General features: G+C 44.3%; 1 protein-coding gene across 1 annotated transcript in view; it reads left to right on the top strand.

The window, feature by feature from the left end:
- The first annotated feature begins 803 nt into the window (after positions 1-803).
- Positions 804-20,473, top strand: part of LOC137527386 (PPP2R1A-PPP2R2A-interacting phosphatase regulator 1-like) — a 35,700-nt gene continuing 16,030 nt past the window's right edge. Inside the window, exons 1-4 of the mRNA XM_068247899.1 lie at positions 804-1,154; positions 5,101-5,179; positions 13,664-13,720; positions 20,169-20,212. Coding sequence (XP_068104000.1) covers positions 1,063-1,154; positions 5,101-5,179; positions 13,664-13,720; positions 20,169-20,212 — 272 coding nt within the window. The 5' untranslated portion in view covers positions 804-1,062. The remainder of the gene's footprint in view (positions 1,155-5,100; positions 5,180-13,663; positions 13,721-20,168; positions 20,213-20,473) is intronic.

Below are 20,473 nucleotides of genomic sequence, written 5' to 3'. Positions count from 1 at the left end.
CGCATCGCCGTCCTGTGCCGCTCATGGAGGGAGAGGGAGGGAGGAATCGCGCTGCGGAGGGGGGCTTTGAGGAGCCTCCCCCGGCTCGGCCACACAAAGCGGCTGTGATCAGACCCCCCCCCCAGCAGGTCATCCCCCTAGTGGGGAAAAAAGGGGGGGGGGGAAGTCTGATCACCCTGCCTCAAAGCTGATCTGTGCTGTGGGCTGGAGAGCCCACTCAGCAAAGATCAGCCAAACACAGCCCGGTTAAAACTACTGCATCTGCGCCTGTGCTAAACCACCATGGATGAAATCACGTGAGCCTGTAACTCTACACGATTTTGATACTGTGCATGTATGGCAGCGTAATCTTTAGGGCAGCGCAATCAGACGCAACACCGGTGTAGTGTCAGAATGGGCAGTCCGCAGATTGGGCAGCCCCGCATGCGCCGTAGGAGCCTGCGTCCCATTAAATTGTGCAGCCACGTAAAACGTCCTAAATATCTCAGCTTCCTCACCAGGTACACTCTCGAAATTTTCAGGGGAGGGAGGTAACCCCCAGATCTAGCTCTGTGCCGAATTGCAGCCCCCGAGCCCCACTGGTTCCCGAGACTGATTGCAGCAAACCTATCTCGGGAACTAGCGGAGCTCAGGGGCTGCAATTCGACACAGAGGGGGGTCTGGGGGTCCCCTCCCTCCCCTGAAAATTTCGGGAGTGTACATAGTGCAGAAGCGGGGATATTTCAGGTAATGTCTAACTTCCCACTGAGCATGCGCGATACTCACTGAGGAAGGCTGCTTCCGGGCTGCCTATTCTGACATTACACCGGCTCTCGCTGCACTCACTGGCGGCAGGAGTGCGCATGCGTGTTGCACATTCTCAGTCTAGAGAGGGCTGTACTGCTTGTTCTGGGCCTGAGCTGTCCCGGGGCCTCCTCGGCCTCACACAGTGCGGGGGGCTGCAGCCCAGCACCGATTGTCTTCCACCTCCCGATCATGGAGCCCTGAGTTCGCAGCGCTTCCACACGGGCCTGTATCGGGGAGGACAATGAGTCGCTGAGGGGGGAGAGCATCGCTACAATCATGGCTCAAGAGAAAATGGAGCTGGACGTGGAGATCCCAAGTGATGGCAGCCTGAGGAGGTCCAATAGTGCCCCCCATATAAATGGTCTCAGGTGAGACTCGGTGCAGCATTGAATGGGGGTAGCTGGGTCGGGGGGGCCCTCATTGTATGGGGGATCACTACGGTAGTGACTGGAGTAACTATGTATGGGCTGCATGCAGACTGGACATAGAAACAACATTGGTCTCTCCAGCTGTTGATTATTACTGTTATATCATTTTAGTATTTATATAGTGTCCACATCTTCTGCAGAGCTGTACAGATTTATGTCCCTCAGAGGGGCTCACATCTAATCCCTTTTATATTCATATGTTCATCATAGTCTAGGACCAATTTTAGTGGTAAGGCATTAAACTCAGACTAGTGCCAACTTATATGTATGTTTTTGGGATGTGGGAGGGAGGCGGAGTGCCTGGAGGAAACCAACGCAGAAATGGGGAGAACATATAAACATTACGCAGATAGTGCCCAGGCTGGGATTGTGGATCTACAAGTGCCATGCCATGCCATGCGAACAGATGGCAGGCTACATGTATAGCTGTACTGAAGCTTCCCTAGGAGGTGATCGTGACCAGTTACAAGGACTTTCCGTTCGGCAGTGTTCTCTGGAAATGTGCACTGTATGTTCCATTTTTATTCTTTTGGCTTATTTTTCTTTTATCATGTTGCCTTTGTATTTTAATGCTGTGAATACACGGTTCGTTTTTTAGCTGATTAGATGGTTCAATAGATAATTTCCGATATGTCCGATCTCCCTTCCATTCTTTGGCTGCTCGTTTTCTGATAGAAGTGAATGGAAAAAGATAAGAAAAACAAGCGGAAGATAAGAAAATCAACTGCAAAAAAGGCATGGCAGAAACAAACCATGTATTCCCAGTTTAAGGTCCTTAGGGCTGGTTCAGACGGACGTTTGGAGGCGTTGCGTTTGCTGGCGTCGCGTTCAGCAGCGTTTGTGTGCGTTTGGATGCGGTCGCGTTTTTTCTTCCCCTAGGGGGACATTAGCCGTCGCGGTTAACCTCCCCTGGAAGCTACATGTAGCTTCCAGGGGCTCCTTGAACGCCAGGGAAAATCGGGACCCAAACGCCGCGTTTGTGTAAACGCGCTTGAAAGCTTGGTACAAACGCTCCCATTCACTTGAATGGGAGCGTTTAACACCAAGCCCTGAACGCTGGCTGTAAACGCTCTGCAAACGTCCGTCTGAACCAGCACGCCGGACTAGAGGCAACGACGGGTCCGCCGTCACCTCCCGCTGGGTGGGCGTACCAGCGACAGTCCGGCGTGTGTACAGTCTGTCTGCAGACTGATACGGCTGTTTCTGAGTGATCCACCCGGCGGATCGCTCAGAAACAGCCGTATTAGTCCGCCGACAGACTGTACACACGCCGGACTGTTGCAGGAACACCCACCCAGCGGGAGGTGACGGCGGACCCGTCGTTGCCTCTAGTCCGGCGTGTGTACGGACCTTTTAAGGAACAGTTTTAATTTAAAGATAGTGATGCATCATGCAATGAAATGATCTGTTTTGGCACATTACACTGTGAGCATGCAATGAGGTCCTGATTAGCTGGGCAGTATTATCTGCAATTGTTTAAGTACACAAGAGATAAGCTCAAACTTTGTCTTCAATTTTTTTGCCCTAAATGAACTGGACTAAGCAGGGGCTGATTAGTTCAATTTGGAAAGCTTATAATTTTCTTATGACTGATTAATCAAGCTACCAAGTAACACTGTAAAAAAAAAACAACTTTTAAATTGTAACAGACTTCTAGAGTTCAATGATGCAGTTTTCTCAAAGTTTAGTTTGTGTTCCACCCACTCCAAATAGTAGTTTGGCTGATACAGGTGGCTTTCTGCTGAGACCTGATAAGTTCTTGGTGAAGCGGGCACTACACCCTCCCCATATGACCATGCCAACATAGAGTTTGGAGGATGACATCCGACACTTTCCTACACTGTTGGTTGTCTGGATAGTAAGAAGACCTGAGATCGACAAGCAATTATTTTTCAAAGAAGCTAGAACAGTGCAGCAAAGTCTGTCAGTTATTTTTGTAAACTGGTAGGCTTTAAGGGGTAAATCCAATTTTTGTGGAGAAAATAAATGCACTTTGAAACAACTATGCCTGTTGGTGGTTACACTTGTCTCTCTATTGAATCTCCAGCCCTCCTTAGGCTTATTCACACATGCAGTTATTCTGCCCAAAAATCATCTAAACTTGGTCTGTTGGAAGATAGTTGGGCGTGTGTACTCTACTCTGGCAAAAGACAAAACATCCAACTGATAACAGGCGGTACGCCCAATCCAACCGGAGGGTCAACCTGCCCAACTATTGTGCAGATTGGCCACGTGTACAAGTAGTTTGAGCAACTTGTTTTTGAATGTGGACTTGTTGGGGCGCACACAGTATTCATATATTTAAATGAGTTGTTTAGTTGATCAGGGCGTGTGTATGTACTTGTCATGTAAACAAGTTGTGCGGCTGATCATGTTGTGAAGTTGGTTGTGCATTAACTTGCGTGTGTGTATGAGCCTTTTGCCTGGTACACGCATACAATTTTGAGAAACTAATTTTACCACCTCCATGTTATACAAGACAGATTTTGAATACTATTAACAGATTGTGCAGGTAAGCTCTCATAGTACATAGAAGCAGGGCAGTGGAATTGATACAAAGATCATCCAGCTCAGACTCCTCAGTTTATGAAACCTCTGACTCCAGGTACCCAAAAATTGTTCTGACTCCTCGACTCCACAGCCTTGTATGGAGGTGGTAAAATTAGCCAATTATTTGCCAATGAAAACCAGACTTTACTTTGAAACCCTCTATACTAGGGCTAAACAATCTTATTGTCTTAAGATTGAAATTGCGATTTCGGAGAAGACGATCACGTAATCGTCAAAGCTGCGGTTTTGAAGGTTGCGGCTCTCTCCCGCTGTGCAGCCAGTAACAGTCCAATCCAGTCCTTCTCCTGCTATGCACTGTGTGCAGTCACAGCTCGCCGCTCTGTGCACAGTAGCAGCGGCTCTCAACACTCCCGATGGCTCCCTCTCTTCTTCTGCCTACGTCTTCAGCTGTGCGGGCCGACTACAAGGATCAGATTGTGAGCAACTTAGTCTAGCCCTCTGTTAGTCCTCAGGCCTGTCAGTCAAGCTTTGGCAGTTATCAAGCCGTAGGATTAATCAAGCTTTGGCAGTTATCAAGCCATAGGATTAATCACAGCTCCGCCTCCTTTGCACAGTTAAACTGGCAGCCGATTGACCATATAATTTGATAATTCTAATCGAATTGGATGAAAATCAGTGCCGCCAAGTGCATGCCCGACCGATTTAGGGATGAAAATTGGTCACATTCTTGATCATGCATGCTGCAAGATGTTGCTTGATCAGGTGCGTGGAGGTAGCGGCGTGCAATTTCCTGACGATCGTCGAGCATGACAAAACCCCCTGCGCTGTCCCCCTTAATGTAAATGTGCCCCGTGTAAAAGATGCGTTACCTGTCCGCGGCCTCTGCTTGTCCCTCCGCTGCTTCGGGCGCATTCCCTTCTCCATACACGCAATCCCCATGTGGTTTCCTAGTAAGGGCGTGCTGACGTCACAAGGCCGATTCTGGATCGATTTCAGCATGACATTGATCGAGAATCGGCCTGCGGTGTATGGGCAGCCGACAGATCTCTCTCTTATCAGATTCGATTAGAGAGAGATTTGTCTCTTGGTCGAATCTGCCCTACATAACTAGGGTTATACAGGTGGCAGCCATTAGCAATTCCTCCTTTGCCGGACACCTCCTACTCCACCAGTTTGCCGGATTCTGTCCTGGCAATATGAAAGGAAGGGAGGGGTTCCTCCAATAAATGTGAAATATTTTATATTTGTCATTTAGCAGCTGAAAAGGCTGCTATTTATTATCATTTAGAAAATAGATTTTATTTCTGAAATCTGGTATTTTTAATTTGGGTCCACTTTAACTAGAGTAGTATAATATATGTTTTTTTTTCTGCAGTGATCATTCACAGGTGTTTCAGCCTTACTCGGTTAGAGCGCGCAGAAACAGCACCACCATCGTGAACCGCCAGAACGTGGTAAGGAAACAGGTTTATCAGTACAGGTAGTCCCCGGTTAATGAATGAGATGGGGACTGTAGGTTCGTTTTTAACCTGATCAGAAATATTGATTGCTATTCTTGATTTGAACAGATATTACGTGTGTGTGTGTGTGTGTGTGTGTGTGTGTGTGTGTGTCCACCTTTAGCCTGATTGGGGCTGTTAGTAGTGGCTAGGCTGCAGTGATTAGTGAGAGCTGAATCCCCATGTTCCTGCATTAGCACTTGCCTGCCCCTGAGAAGACTAAAGGCAGCCATACACTGGCTCGATTCCCGGCCGTTTCGACAGCAGATTCGATCCTGGGATCGAATCTGCTGCCAATCGTTCGCGGTAAACGCAGCCGCCGATCCGATTCCCTCCCGGAATCGGATCGGTCCGTCGATCGCGCCGTGCGGGAAATTACCCTCGATCGCCTGCCGGTAAAGTGCGCGTCGCTAGCGGCGGCCGATCCGATCAGGTATACATTACCTGAGGCTGGCTCCCGGGCGTCTTCTCCGTGCTGCACGGCTCTGTTCCGGCTCTGTTCCGGCGCCGTAATGGATCCGGAACAGAGCCGTGCAATGTGGAGAAGAGGACCCGGAGAGAGCATCAGGTAATGTATACGGGGGGGGGGGGGGGGGGGGACAGGCGGCAGGAGCAGCTCAGCAGATGGTGAATCGGTTTCAGGCTGAAATCGATTCACAATCTGTTTGCAGTAAAGGCAGCCATACGATCCCTCTCTGATCAGATTCGATCAGATAGGGATCTGTCAGCTGGTCGATCTAATGGCACAGCGACCAGTGTATGGCTACCTTAAATCTCCTGCTCTGGGCAGTAATCATCTTAAGGTGGCCATACACTTATAGATTGCAGCAGATTTGACTATCAGATTTCTGGCAGGTGCCTGTCAAGTCGAATCTGGCAGGAATCTATCTGATGTGTGCCACACACTAGGAACAGATTTCCAATAGATTTCAGAATGAAATCTATTGGAAATACCGGTATATCTAAATGCATTATTGGACCATTAGATCCATTGCAACTCTATGGGCCATCAATCTGCTGCTAGCAGCAGATCGACCTAGATTTTGCATCATGTCAGATCAAATCCATTGAAATCACTGGAAATAAATCAATAGATTTGATAGAATAGATTTCCCATCGATAGATTCCATAGAATCGATCGATCGATCGATGGATAAAAATCGACCAGAGTATGGGCCCCTTTAGGTTTACTGAAGCCAGAATTTGCTTTGATAGATCTTCACTGATACTAGGGTACTTTCTGTTTTCTTACAAATCTTTAATTGATCAAGTGGTTAGATGGGGTGGCACCCCTGTTAAGCAATTCCAACTGATTTGTTTTACAAGTCCTGATGTAGTTATTGAAGTGTACCTTCATTTTCCTAAGAAAAAACAATCCTTATTAAATTGTCTCTTTATATTTCAAGATTTGTAGCAAGCTGTATTGTATGGGCATTTACTGATAAACCGTTTTTTTTTTTTTTTTTTCACATTTTGTCCACTTTGATCACTGCTATGAAGCTCTGCGTGTTTTGTGATGTTAAAGTGTATCTGAGGCGGCATGTGAGATGAGCTAAAACAGGTGTATGTAGAGCGCAAAACATTAACAACCAGGCTATTTTACATGTTTTATTTTGCTGCCTGAGGGCCAGTGCACACCAAAAAGCACTAGTGTAATCGTAAACGCTCAGCGCTTTTGAAGTGATTTTTCAGAGCGATTCTAGGCATGTGCCTAGCGATTTTCTTATCATGCCTAGCGATTTTTGGAGCGTTTTTGGTGTAGGTTGTTTTTTTTTTTTTTTTTTTTTTGCTTGTTTTTTTTTTTTTGTTACAGTAGAGCTGGAACTGAATAGCTTCCGTAACCAAAATGCTTGGAACGCTGTGATCTAGTGCTTTTTCAGAGGGATTTTCTACTTTCCTATACTCTGTTTTTTTTTTTTTTTTAAATTCTTTTTGTTTTTTGAAAAAAGGTGAACAAACTCAGGTGCAACCTCCAACGCGTGCAGGCGAGAGGGCATCCGTAACACACAAAAATAACACAACACATTGTGGGACAAGCCTGTCCCAAAAGAGAAAGACCAACACCACCCTCACTCCCCCCACCCCGATCCACCACCCCCCACCCACCAAGGCCAAACATTGGCCAATATGAATATCATATAGAACTTGATCCAGGTGGAAATATTCAGTTGGATTCCACTTAATCTGTCTTCCAAAGGCTTCCAAACTTTCTTGAATTTTTGTGGACAGCCTCTGGCCGTGTATGCGGCTTTGTAAAGAGGTAAAGAGTTGTTTATTAAGGATTTCCACTATTGAATGGATGGAGGTTCTGTAGCCTTTCAGTTGAGAACAATAGCCTTCCGGTAATAGAAGAGGGTAAGTCCAAGTAGGGTTCTTTGGGCGGTCCTGGGAGCAAGCGAGGAGGTTAGACCTAAGCGGCACCACATAAGGTCCGGTTTGACTGGGGTGTGCGAGAAGTGTGTTATGAAATCGCATACACTGGCCCAGATGGGAGCAATTTTAGGGCAGCTCCAAAAGATATGATCGAAGTCCGCCTGGGGGTCGTCACAGCGCCAACAGGCATTACTGTGTGTTTTGAATTTGGCCAGCTTAGCTGGTGTTAGGTACGCTCTGTGCAGTACTTTAAACTGAATATGTCTATCCCTGGTGGCAATTAGGTGTTGAAATGGTATGATCCAGGCGTCCTCCCATTCTTCATCAATAAGTGGTGCAATGTCCATCCAGGGGGGCTTGAATACTGAAACGTGGGGTTCCGTAATAAGTATAATGTTCTTATAGATTGAGGATAAAGCCTTAGTTAGCTCATTGGTTAGGAGGGTATCTTCAACTTCAGACGAGCGAATGCGAGGAGGAGGAGATCCGAACTGGGCCTGGTAGGCATGGCGCAGCTGCAGAAATCTGAAGTGGGAGTTAGGAAGGTTATAGCTATCTTTCAACTGGTCAAATGTTGCAAGAGATCCAGATACAACAATGTGGGATATGTGGCTGACACCTTTGGAGATCCAGATTATAGGATTGGGTATAGTGTAGAAGTTTCTGAGTAGGATTGTTCCACAATGGGGTTTTGGGTGAAAAAGTTTTGGAGGAGGGGGTGTCCCATGTATGTACCAGATTCCCCCCCCCCCTGCCCCCTGATCGCCCACAGCACCCCTCAGACCCCCCCCCCCCCCCCCCCTGCCCACCCCCCAGACCACTGTTTGCACCCAGTCACCCCCCTAATCACCCATCAATCACTCCCTGTCACTATCTGTCAACGCTATTTTTTTTTTATCCCCCCCCCTGCCCACTGCCCCCTCCTGATCACCCCCACCCCTCAGATTCTCCCCAGACCCCCCTCTCCCCCCGTGTACTGTATGCATCTATCCCCCCTGATCACCTGTCAATCACCCGTCAATCACCCCCTGTCACTGCTACCCATCAATCAGCCCCTAACCTGCCCCTTGCGGGCAATCTGATCACCCACCCACACCAATAGATCGCCCGCAGATTCGACATCAGATCACCTCCCAAGTGCAGTGTTTACATCTCTTCTCTCCTCTAAACACCCACTAATTACCCATCAATCACCCCCTATCACCACCTGTCACTGTTACCCATCAGATTAGACCCTAATCTACCCCTTGCGGGCACCCAATCACCCGCCCACACGCTCAGATTGCCCTCAGACCCCCCTTTATCAATTCGCCAGTGCAATATTTACATCTGTTATTCCCTGTAATAACCCACTGATCACCTGTCAATCACCTATCAATCACCCCCTGTCACTGCCACCCATCAATCACCCCCTGTCACTGCCACCCATCAATCAGCCCCTAACCTGCCCCTTGCGGGCAATCTGATCACCCACCCATACCAATAGATCGCCCGCAGATCCGACATCAGATCACCTCCCAAATCCATCGTTTACATCTATTCTCTCCTCTAAACACCCACTAATTACCCATCAATCACCCCCTATCACCACCTGTCACTGTTACCCATCAGATTAGACCCTAATCTGCCCCTTGCGGGCACCCAATCACCCGCCCACACGCTCAGATTGCCCTCAGACCCCCCTTTATCAATTCGCCAGTGCAATATTTACATCTGTTATTCCCTGTAATAACCCACTGATCACCTGTCAATCACCTATCAATCACCCCCTGTCACTGCCACCCATCAATCACCCCCTGTCACTGCCACCCATCAATCAGCCCCTAACCTGCCCCTTGCGGGCAATCTGATCACCCACCCACACCAATAGATCGCCCGCAGATCCGACATCAGATCACCTCCCAAGTGCAGTGTTTACATCTCTTCTCTCCTCTAAACACCCACTAATTACCCATCAATCACCCCCTATCACCATCTGTCACGGTTACCCATCAGATTAGACCCTAATCTGCCCCTTGCGGGCACCCAATCACCCGCCCACACCTCAGAACGTCCTCAGACCCCAGCCCTGATCACCTCGCTAGTGCATTGCTTGCATCTATTTTCCCCCTCTAATCACACCTTGAGACACCCATCAATCACCTCCTGTCACCCCCTAGCACACCTACCCATCAGATCAGGCCCTAATTTGCCCCGTGTGGGCTCCTGATCACTCGGCCAAACCCTCAGATCCTCCTCAGACCCCCTTCCGATCACCTCCCCAGTGCATTGATTGCATCTATTTTCCCCTCTAACCGCCCCCTGAGACACCCATCAATCACCTCCTGTCACCCCCCTAGCACTCCTATCCATCAGATCAGGCCCAAAACATCCTGTCATCTAAGAGGCCACCCTGCTTATGACCGGTTCCACAAAATTTGCCCCCTCATAGACCACCTGTCATCAAAATTTGCAGATGCTTATACCCCTGATCAGTCATTTTGAGAAATTTGGTTTCCAGACTACTCACAGTTTTGGGCCCGTAAAATGCCAGGGCAGTATAGGAACCCCACAAGTGACCCCATTTTAGAAAGAAGACACCCCAAGGTATTCTGTTAGGTGTATGATGAGTTCATAGAAGATTTTATTTTTTGTCAAAAGTTAGTGGAAATTGGATTTTTATTGTTTTTTTCACAAAGTGTCATTTTTCACTAACTTGTGACAAAAAATAAAATCTTCTATGAACTCACCATACCGCTAACGGAATACCTTGGGGTGTCTTCTTTCTAAAATGGGGTCACTTGTGGGGTTCCTATACTGCCCTGGCATTTTAGGGGCCCTAAACCGTGAGGAGTAGTCTAGAAAACAAATGCCTCAAAATGACCTGTGAATAGGACGTTGGGCCCCTTAGCGCACCTAGGCTGCAAAAAAGTGTCACACGTGGTATCGCCATACTCAGGAGAAGTAGTATAATGTGTTTTGTGGTGTATTTTTACACATACCCATGCTGGGTGGGAGAAATCTCTCTGTAAATGGACAATTGTGTGTAAAAAAAATCAAAAATGTGTCATTTACAGAGATATTTCTCCCACCCAGCATGGTTATATGTAAAAATACACCACAAAACACATTATACTACTTCTTCTGAGTACGGCGATACCACATGTGTGACACTTTTTTGCAGCCTAACTGTGCTAAGGGGCCCAAAGTCCAATGAGTACCTTTAGGATTTCACAGGTCATTTTGCGACATTTGGTTTCAAGACTACTCCTCACGGTTTAGGGCCCCTAAAATGCCAGGGCAGTATAGGAACCCCACAAATGACCCCATTTTAGAAAGAAGACACCCCAAGGTATTCCGTTAGGAGTATGGTGAGTTCATAGAAGATTTTATTTTTTGTAACAAGTTAGCGGAAAATGACACTTTGTGAAAAAAAAACAATTAAAATCAATTTCCGCTAACTTGTGACAAAAAAAAAAATCTTCTATGAACTCACCATCCTCCTAACGGAATACCTTGGGGTGTCTTCTTTCTAAAATGGGGTAATTTGTGGGGTTCCTATACTGTCCTGGCATTTTAGGGGCCCTAAAGCGTGAGGAGTAGTCTTGAAACGAAATTTCTCAAAATGACCTGTGAAATCCTAAAGGTACTCATTGAACTTTGGGCCCCTTAGCGCAGTTAGGGTGCAAAAAAGTGCCACACATGTGGTATCGCCGTACTCAGGAGAAGTAGTATAATGTGTTTTGGGGTGTATTTTTCCACATACCCATGCTGAGTGGGAGAAATATCTCTATAAATAGACAATTGTGTGTAAAAAAAAAAATAAAACAATTGTCATTTACGGAGATATTTCTCCCACCCAGCATGGGTATGTGTAAAAATACACCCCAAAACACATTATACTACTTCTCCTGAGTACGGCAATACCACATGTGTGGCACTTTTTTGCAGCCTAACTGCGCTAAGGGGCCAAAAGTCCAATGAGCATCTTTAGGCTTTACAGGGGTGCTTACAATTAGGCACCCTCCAAAATGCCAGGACAGTGAACACACCCCACAAATGACCCCATTTTGGAAAGTAGACACTTCAAGGTATTCAGAGAGGAACAATAGTGAGTCCGTGGCAGATTTCATTTTTTTTTTGTCGCAAGTTAGAAGAAATGGAAACTTTTTTTTTTTTTCTATTTTTTGTCAAAGTGTCATTTTCCGCTAACTTGTGACAAAAAATAAAATCTTCTATGAACTCACCATGCCTCTCACTGAATACTTTGGGATGTCTTCTTTCCAAAATGGGGTCATTTGGGGGGTATTTGTACTATCCTGGAATTTTAGCCCCTCATGAAACCTGACAGGTGCGCAGAAAAGTCAGAGATGCTTGAAAATGGGAAAATTCACTTTTGGCACCATAGTTTGTAAACGCTATAACTTTTACCCAATCCAATAAATATACACTGAATGGTTTTTTTTTTATCAAAGACATGTAGCAGAATAACTTTCGCGCTCAAATGTATAGGAAATTTTACTTTATTTGAAAAATGTCAGCACAGCAAGTTAAAAAAGTCATTTTTTTGCCAAAATTCATGTCTTTTTTGATGAATATAATAAAAACTAAAACTCGCAGCAGCAATCAAATAGCAGCAAAAGAAAGCTGTATTAGTGACAAGAAAAGGAGGTAAAATTCATTTAGGTGGTAGGTTGTATGACCGAGCAATAAACCGTGAAAGCTGCAGTGGCGAAAAGACTGTGGTCCTGAAGTGGTTAATGACCGTTTTCATTGATGTGGTTAAGGGATATGGAGCTTGAAGGCCCCTGTAAAGGAGTTGGGTTAATGCTTCATAGGAGCCCAGTTGGGCTGCTTCAAGCACCGTAGCTGCGTTAGATTCACTTTCCTATACTTAACATTAAAGCTGAATTGCCTCAGAAATCAGCAGAAATGCTGCAGGACCCGCGTTTGGGAGAAAATCCCATTGCTCTGGTGTGATTCATCCCATTCAAATACATTAGCCAAGCGCTTTTCAAAGCGCTAGCTTTTTTAAAAGTGCTCAGAAGCGCTCTTAGTGTGCACTAGCCCTGAAAGCGTTAATGTTTAGGCTTCTCATGTCGGTACTTTGTTGGGAGTATAGTGAACCTCACTGATAACAAAATTGCAGCCATACATGTTTTCCTGGCAGAATACAACTTCTGAGTGCAGGGAGAGTTATAAAAAGGTCAATAGTTCATGTATTTTCACTCAGGGACACATAATAGGCTACCACTGAGAAGCGACAACAAAACATTCAATCTGCTTTGAAAATGTTGAAATATAAAAAGTAAGTTTTACTTTGTAGACTTGTGAACCAATGAGACAGAGGAGAATTCTGGGTCTCTTTAACAGCAAATTACTTATTGAAGATATAGCTAATATGAAGTTTTGGGGTGCAGCAATAATCCAAACCCCAAGAACAATCATTGGGTACAAAATACAGACGAGGTAGACATAGTAATGAAAGTGAGAGAGCCCCGTCCCGGGAGGAGGGGGAGGACAAGAAGTTAATATGACGTTAAAGTGGTGATTATACAAAGAACAGGGTGGGTCCTATGAGTATTATCGGACAGTCAGTCATTACTCTCTATTCTTTATACGGTACTTTATTTAAACATTTTTTTTTTTGTCCAGACACCTACCTGCATTGGCAGCCATAAAGGACTCCCTGCCTCCTCAGTTTCTATGGCCATCCTTTTACCTAGTGTCTCCACCCTTCTGTCTAGAGTGTAAGCTCATAAGGGAAGTCTCCCTCGATTTGTTTCTGTCAATTTCTTTGTTGGTTCTGCTAAAAGAACGACTTTCATAATGTTCTTGCACGTTGCTGAGCGATTTGTGGCAGTGACTGCTTAGAATTGGGTGGGTGCTTTTATGGTCCATGCTGTGCATAAAGACATGCCTTTTATGCACAATTTTTATACACGTGGGAATAAAAGCGCATTTTATGGCTTTACCCAGGTAGATGTTAACTTTCGTATAGCAGCAGTTATAGCATGTTACATTTAATTATTAGTTGTATGCTAAAAAGAAAAAAACAAAACAGTAATTTGTTCTTGTTCTGTGCAGGTGCCCTCGTCCTCCCCAGTCCGAATACCAAGCAGCAGACTTCATCAGCTGAAAAGGGTAACAATCTACATTTATTTCAAAACCATTCTCTCTTGTATACATGACAGAACAAGGCGAAAGATGGGTAAATGGCTCAGACTTCATATGTTATGTATTCTAAAATACCCAGTGAGTTTTAGTATTTCATTTAAGATTATACCACTTGTCTAATTTTCTATACGGCTCGGTTCCCACTAGTGCCAGATCTCCAACAGCCAGCGGGAGCAGACAGTGTTTGATGATTCCACCATAGGCTTCTATGGGAAACTCATCCGCTGTCGGGGAGTTATCATGCAGGTTCTAATTTTGTTAGATCGTTAATGGACTGACAGGTGTGAATGGTTCCTATAAATATAACATGGGAACCTTGAACGTGCCCTATAATTAAATGTATATGTGTGTGTGTGTATATGTGTATATATGTATGTCCTTCTCAAAAAATTAGCATATTGTGATACATTTCATTATTTTCTGTAATGTACTGATAAACATTAGACTTTCATATATTTTAGATTCATTACACACAACTGAAGTAGTTCAAGCCTTTTTATTGTTTTAATATTGATGATTTTGGCATACAGCTCATGAAAACCCCAAATTCCTATCTCAAAAATTTAGCATATCCTGAAAACGTTCTCTAAACGAGCTATTAACCTAATCATCTGAATCAACTAATTAACTCTAAACACCTGCAAAAGATTCCTGAGCCTTTTAAAAACTCCCAGCCTGGTTCATTACTCAAAACCGCAATCATGGGTAAGACTGCCGACCGGACTGCTGTCCAGAAGGCCATCATTGACACCCTCAAGCAAGAGGGTAAGACAGAGAGAGAAATTTCTGAACGAATAGGCTGTTCCCAGAGTGCTGTATCAAGGCACCTCAGTGAGAAGGAAAAAGTCTGGCAGAAAATGCTGCACAACGAGAAGAGGTGACCGGACCCTGAGGAAGATTGTGGAGAAGGACCGATTCCAGACCTTGCGGGACCTGCGGAAGCAGTGGACTGAGTCTGGAGTAGAAAAATCCAGAGCCACTGTGTACAGGCGTGTGCAGGAAATGGGCTACAGGTGCCGCATTCCCCAGGTCAAGCCACTTTTGAACCAGAAACAGAGGAAGAAGCGCCTGACCTGGGCTACAGAGAAGCAGCACTGGACTGTTGCTCAGTTGTCCAAAGTACTTTTTTCGGATGAAAGCAACTTTTGCATGTCATTCGGAAATCAAGGTGCCAGAGTCTGGAGGAAGACTGGGGAGAGGGAAATGCCAAAATGCCTGAAGTCCAGTGTCAAGTATCCACAGGTCTGGGGTGCCATGTCAGCTGCTGGTGTTGGTCCACTGTTTTATCAAGGGCAGGGTCAATGCAGCTAGCTATCAGGAGATTTTGGAGCACTTCATGCTTCCATCTGCTGAAAAGCTTTATGGAGATGATTTCATTTTTCAGCAGGACCTGGCACCTGCTCAGTGCCAAAACCACTGGTAAATGGTTTACTGACCATGGTATTACTGTGCTCAATTGGCCTGCCAACTCTCCTGACATGAAACCCATAGAGAATCTGTGGGATATTGTGAAGAGAAAGTTGAGAGACGCAAGACCCAACACTCTGGATGAGCTTAAGGCCGCTATCGAAGCATCCTGGGCCTCCATAACACCTGAGCAGTGCCACAGGCTGATTGCCTCCATGCCACGCCGCATTGAAGCAGTCATTTCTGCAAAAGGATTCCCGACCACGTATTGAGTGCATAACTGAACATAATTTGAAGGTTGATTTTTTTTTGTTTTTTTTGTTTTAATAACACTTTTCTTTTATTGGTCGGATGAAATATGCAAATTTTTTGAGATATGAATTTTGGGTTTCATTAGCTGTATGCCAAAATCATCAATATTAAAACAATAAAAGGCTTGAACTACTTCAGTTGTGTGTAATGAATCTAAAATACAGTGGAGGAAATAATTATTTGGCCCCTCACTGATTTTGTAACTTTGTCCAATGACAAAGAAATGAAAAGTCTCAGAACAGTATCATTTCAATGGTAGGTTTATTTTAACAGTGGCAGATAGCACAACAAAAGGAAAATCGAAAAAATAACCTTAAATAAAAGATAGCAACTGATTTGCATTTCATTGAGTGAAATAAGTTTTTGAACCCTCTATCAATAAAAGACTTAATACTTAGTGGAAAAACCCTTGTTTGCAAGCACAGAGGTCAAACGTTTCTTGTAATTGATGACCAAGTTTGCACACATTTTAGGAGGAATGTTGGTCCACTCCTCTTTGCAGATCATCTCTAAATCCCTAAGGTTTCGAGGCTGTCTCTGTGCAACTCTGAGCTTGAGCTCCCTCCATAGGTTTTCTATTGGATTAAGGTCCGGAGACTGACTAGGCCACTCCATGACCTTAATGTGCTTCTTCTTGAGCCACTCCTTTGTTGCCTTTGCTGTATGTTTTGGGTCATTGTCGTGCTGGAACACCCATCCACGACCCATTTTCAGTTTCCTGGCAGAGGGAAGGAGGTTGTCGTTCAGGATTTCACGATACATGGCTCCGTCCATTTTCCCATTAATGCGATTAAGTTGTCCTGTGCCCTTAGCAGAAAAACACCCCCAAAGCAAAATGTTTCCACCCCCATGCTGGACGGTGGGGACGGTGTTTTGGGGGTCATAGGCAGCATTTTTCTTCCTCCAATACAGCGAGTTGAGTTAATGCCAAAGAGCTCTATTTTGGTCTCATCAGACCACAGCACCTTCTCCCAGTCACTCACAGAATCATTCAGGTGTTCATTGGCAAACTTCAGACGGGCCTGCACATGTGCCTTCTTGAGCAGGGGGACCTTGCGAGCCCTGCAGGACTTTAATTCATTGCGGTGTAATGTGTTTCCAATGGTTTTCTTGGTGACTGTGGTCCCTGCTAATTTGAGGTCATTCACTAACTCCTCCCTTGTAGTTCTAGGATGCTTTTTCACCTTTCTCACCCCATGAGGTGAGATCTTGCGTGGAGCCCCATGATGGTCATTTTGTGCTCCTTCCATTTTCGAACAATCGCACCAACAGTTGTCACCTTCTCTCACAGCTTCTTGCTAATGGTTTTGTAGCCCATTCCAGCCGTGTGCAGGTCTACAATTTTGTCTCTGACATCTTTAGACAGCTCTTTGGTCTTTCCCATGTTGGAGAGTTTGGAGTCTGCTTGATTGATTGATTCTGTGGACAGGTGTCTTTTATACAGGTGACTAGTTAAGACAGGTGTCCTTAATGAGGGTGACTAATTGAGTAGAAGTGTCTAACCACTCTGTGGGAGCCAGAACTCTTAATGGTTGGTAGGGGTTCAAAAACTTATTTCACTCAATGAAATGCAAATCAGTTGCTATCTTTTATTTAAGGTTATTTTTCGATTTTCCTTTTGATGTGCTATCTGCCACTGTTAAAATAAACCTAACCATTGAAATGATACTGTTCTGAGACTTTTCATTTCTTTGTCATTGGACAAACTTACAAAATCAGTGAGGGGTCAAATAATTATTTCCTCCACTGTATATGAAAGTCTGTTTATCAGTACAGTACAGAAAATAACTATCACAATATGCTAATTTTTTGAGATAGATAGATAGATAGATAGATAGATAGATAGATAGATAGATAGATAGTACAGACCAAAAGTTTAGACACACCTTCTCATTCAACGGGTTTTCTTTATTTTCATTACTATGAACATTGTAGATTCACACTGAAGGCATCCAAACTATGAATTTACACATGTGGAAGTATAGTACATAACCAAAAAGTGTGGAACAACTGAAAATATGTCATTCTAGGGTCTTCAAAGTAACCACCTTTTGCTTTGATTACTGCTTTGCACACTCTTAAGGTGCGTACACACATGCGTCTATAGTCGTTTGAAACGATCGTTCCCCGATCATTTCAAACGACGACCGCTTAAAAAAAAAACATCCAACGATCATTAACTCAAACGATGGACGAGCTAGATCGTTAAAAACGAAAGATTTGCCTTGGCGGATTTATTTTTTTTTAAACGACGATCGTGTGCAAAAGTAGTATATCGTTAGAAAACGGTTGTTCGTACTAGGCTTGACATGCGCATTTCGTTATATCTCCATAGAACCTTACATTTTTATGCGCAAGCGCAACAGTTGCTTTTCGTGATGTAACGTTTGTTCTATGACTGTGTCCTGTGACACGTTAATTGCTACATGATTATACCGTAATTGTCATTTTAATAGGACAGAGTGTATTTTTGTATGTTTTGTTAATGCTATATTATGTAAATGCTCTCCCTACATACCTACAGTATGAAATCTTGTAATATATGTAACGTTAGTTTTACAGTGTAAAGTACGTTTTGAACCGTTCATACGTGCGGGCGGAACTTGCTAATATAAGCTTGGCGGATGAGCTTTTTGTCCCTAGGCCTTCTCAAAGGACTAGAGGACATGATCTGCGCATGAAGGAAAGTGTTTTAGCCATTTATTTAGAAAAGGGTTCTTTACAGTAAGAGTGATTAAGATGTGGAATGCATTGCCTCAGGAAGTCGTTATGGCAAACTCTATACCTGCATTTAAAGGGGGTTTAGATGCTTTCCTTGCATTGAAAGACATCCATGGCTACAATTACTAGGTAATGCCTAATGATGTTGTTCCAGGGATTTTATCTGATTGCCATCTGGATTCGGGAAGGAATTTTTTTCCCTTTTGGGGCTAATTGGACCATGCCTTGTAAGGGTTTTTCGCCTTCCTCTGGATCAACAGGGATATGTTATGGAGCAGGGTAGTGTTGTACTTTGTTCTCTGGTTGAACTCGATGGATGTATGTCTGTTTTGTTTTGTTTTGTTTTTTTTCCAACCCAAATAACTATGTAACTTCCAGGAACAGTATGTGACGTTGTTCTAGATCGTTCGTTAACAAACGATCAGATCGTTACACACCTTTAAAAGGTAACTTTACTTAGGTCATTCTTTCGTCAATTAAAAGAACGTTCGTCGTTCACAACGAACTATCGTTGTCGTGTGTGTGTGTACGTAGCTTTAGCATTCTCTTGATGAACTTCAAGAGGTAGTCACCTGAAATAATTTTCACTTCACAGGTGTGCCCTGTCAGGTTTAATAAGTGGGATTTCTTGCCTTATAAATGGGGTTGGGACCATCAGTTGCGTTGTGGAGAAGTCAGGTGGATACACAGCCGATAGTCCTACTGAATAGACTGTTAGAATTTGTATTATGGCAAGAAAAAAAGCAGCTAAGTAAAGAAAAACGAGTGGCCATCATTACTTTAACAAATGAAGGTCAGTCAGTCCGCAAAATTGGGAAAACTTTGAAAGTGTTCCCAAGTGCAGTCTCAAAGACCATTAAACGCTACAAAGAAACTGGCTCACATGCGGACCGCCCCAGGAAAGGAAGACTAAAGGTGCATACACACATCAGACTATAGTCTTTGGAAAATGAAAGATCACAGACCAATCTTACCCCCTTCCATGTAGTATGAAAGCCAAACTCTACACAGTCTTTTCTATGGAGCTGAACTCCACATCAGAAAAAAATCTTTGCGAGATGCTGCACACACAGATGCTGTACAGACACAAAAGATCAGTATCTGCAAAAGATCTGTTCCTGCAAAAAAATCCATTCCTGCAAATTGCAATGATAGTCTGAGATCTGCAGATCATCATACACACATGATTTAATTGACATTCATCTGCAGATCACATCCACCAGGATGGATTTTCAGATCTGCGGATGATTGCTTGATCTGCAGATGAATGTCAGTTAAATCATGTGTGTATGATGAGTTTGCAAAGCAGTAATCAAAGCAAAAGGTGGCTACTTTGAAAAACCTAGAATATGACATATTTTCAGTTGTTCCACACTTTTTGTTATGTACTATACTTCCACATGTGTTAATTCATAGTTTGGATGCCTTCAGTGTGAATCTACAATGTTCATCATAGTCATGAAAAATAAAGAAAACTCTGGTCTGTAATGTGTTTGTATATATGTGCGCCGGTTTCATTCGATAGTATGCATCAAAAAGTATGCATCACGTATGCATGAGAGACGCATAATGCGGCTCTATATAACGTCCAACTTCAGAGCTAACATGCGTTGCGTTAGGGGCACGTTATGCGACCTCAACGTCTTGGTGTCAGTGTTTTTGGGCCTTTGCTTAGAGGAGAAGCCGGCCAGAGGCTTACTACCTGGTGTTAGTTGGGTTTGGAGAAGCACATGTGCAGGACCTCTTGCTTAGGCAAGTCCCTTGTGGTTCATTAGGACTCTCATGCTTGTTGAACTTTGTTGCTATGAACTTGGCCATGCTGCTGTGCACTTTGAGGATATATGCCTGTTACTGCGGATGTGTGTTGGTCCCAATAAAGGGAATGTTGTATGTTGTATGTTGTTCGCTAGACATGTCTCCTTGTGCACTGTAATCAACTCCATTACAGTGGTTCTTTTATTTTTTTCTTTTAAAGGAGGAAGGAGTGGATTTGATGAATCGGGAGACAGCACGTGAACGGTAGGTGTACTTATATTTTTTTTTTTTTTTTATAAAGGCTGTCTAAACCCTAATTTAAATAGAGCTAGTGCAGTGCTGAATAAATTAGCATTGCCCTGTATTGTTTACCCTGCCTCTCCTTTTAAAATAATACCAGTTGCCTGATTCTCCTGCTGATCCTGTGTCTCTAATACTTTCAGCCACAGCCCCTGAACAAGCATACAGATCAGGTCCTCCTGACTGAAGTCAGACTGGATTACTGCATGCTTGTTTCAGGGCTGT

This window comes from Hyperolius riggenbachi, chromosome 8, assembly GCF_040937935.1.
Source record: "Hyperolius riggenbachi isolate aHypRig1 chromosome 8, aHypRig1.pri, whole genome shotgun sequence".
NCBI classification, from domain to species: domain Eukaryota; kingdom Metazoa; phylum Chordata; class Amphibia; order Anura; family Hyperoliidae; genus Hyperolius; species Hyperolius riggenbachi.
Note: the sequence above shows the minus strand (reverse complement) of the source record. Positions and strands in the feature narration are given on the sequence as shown.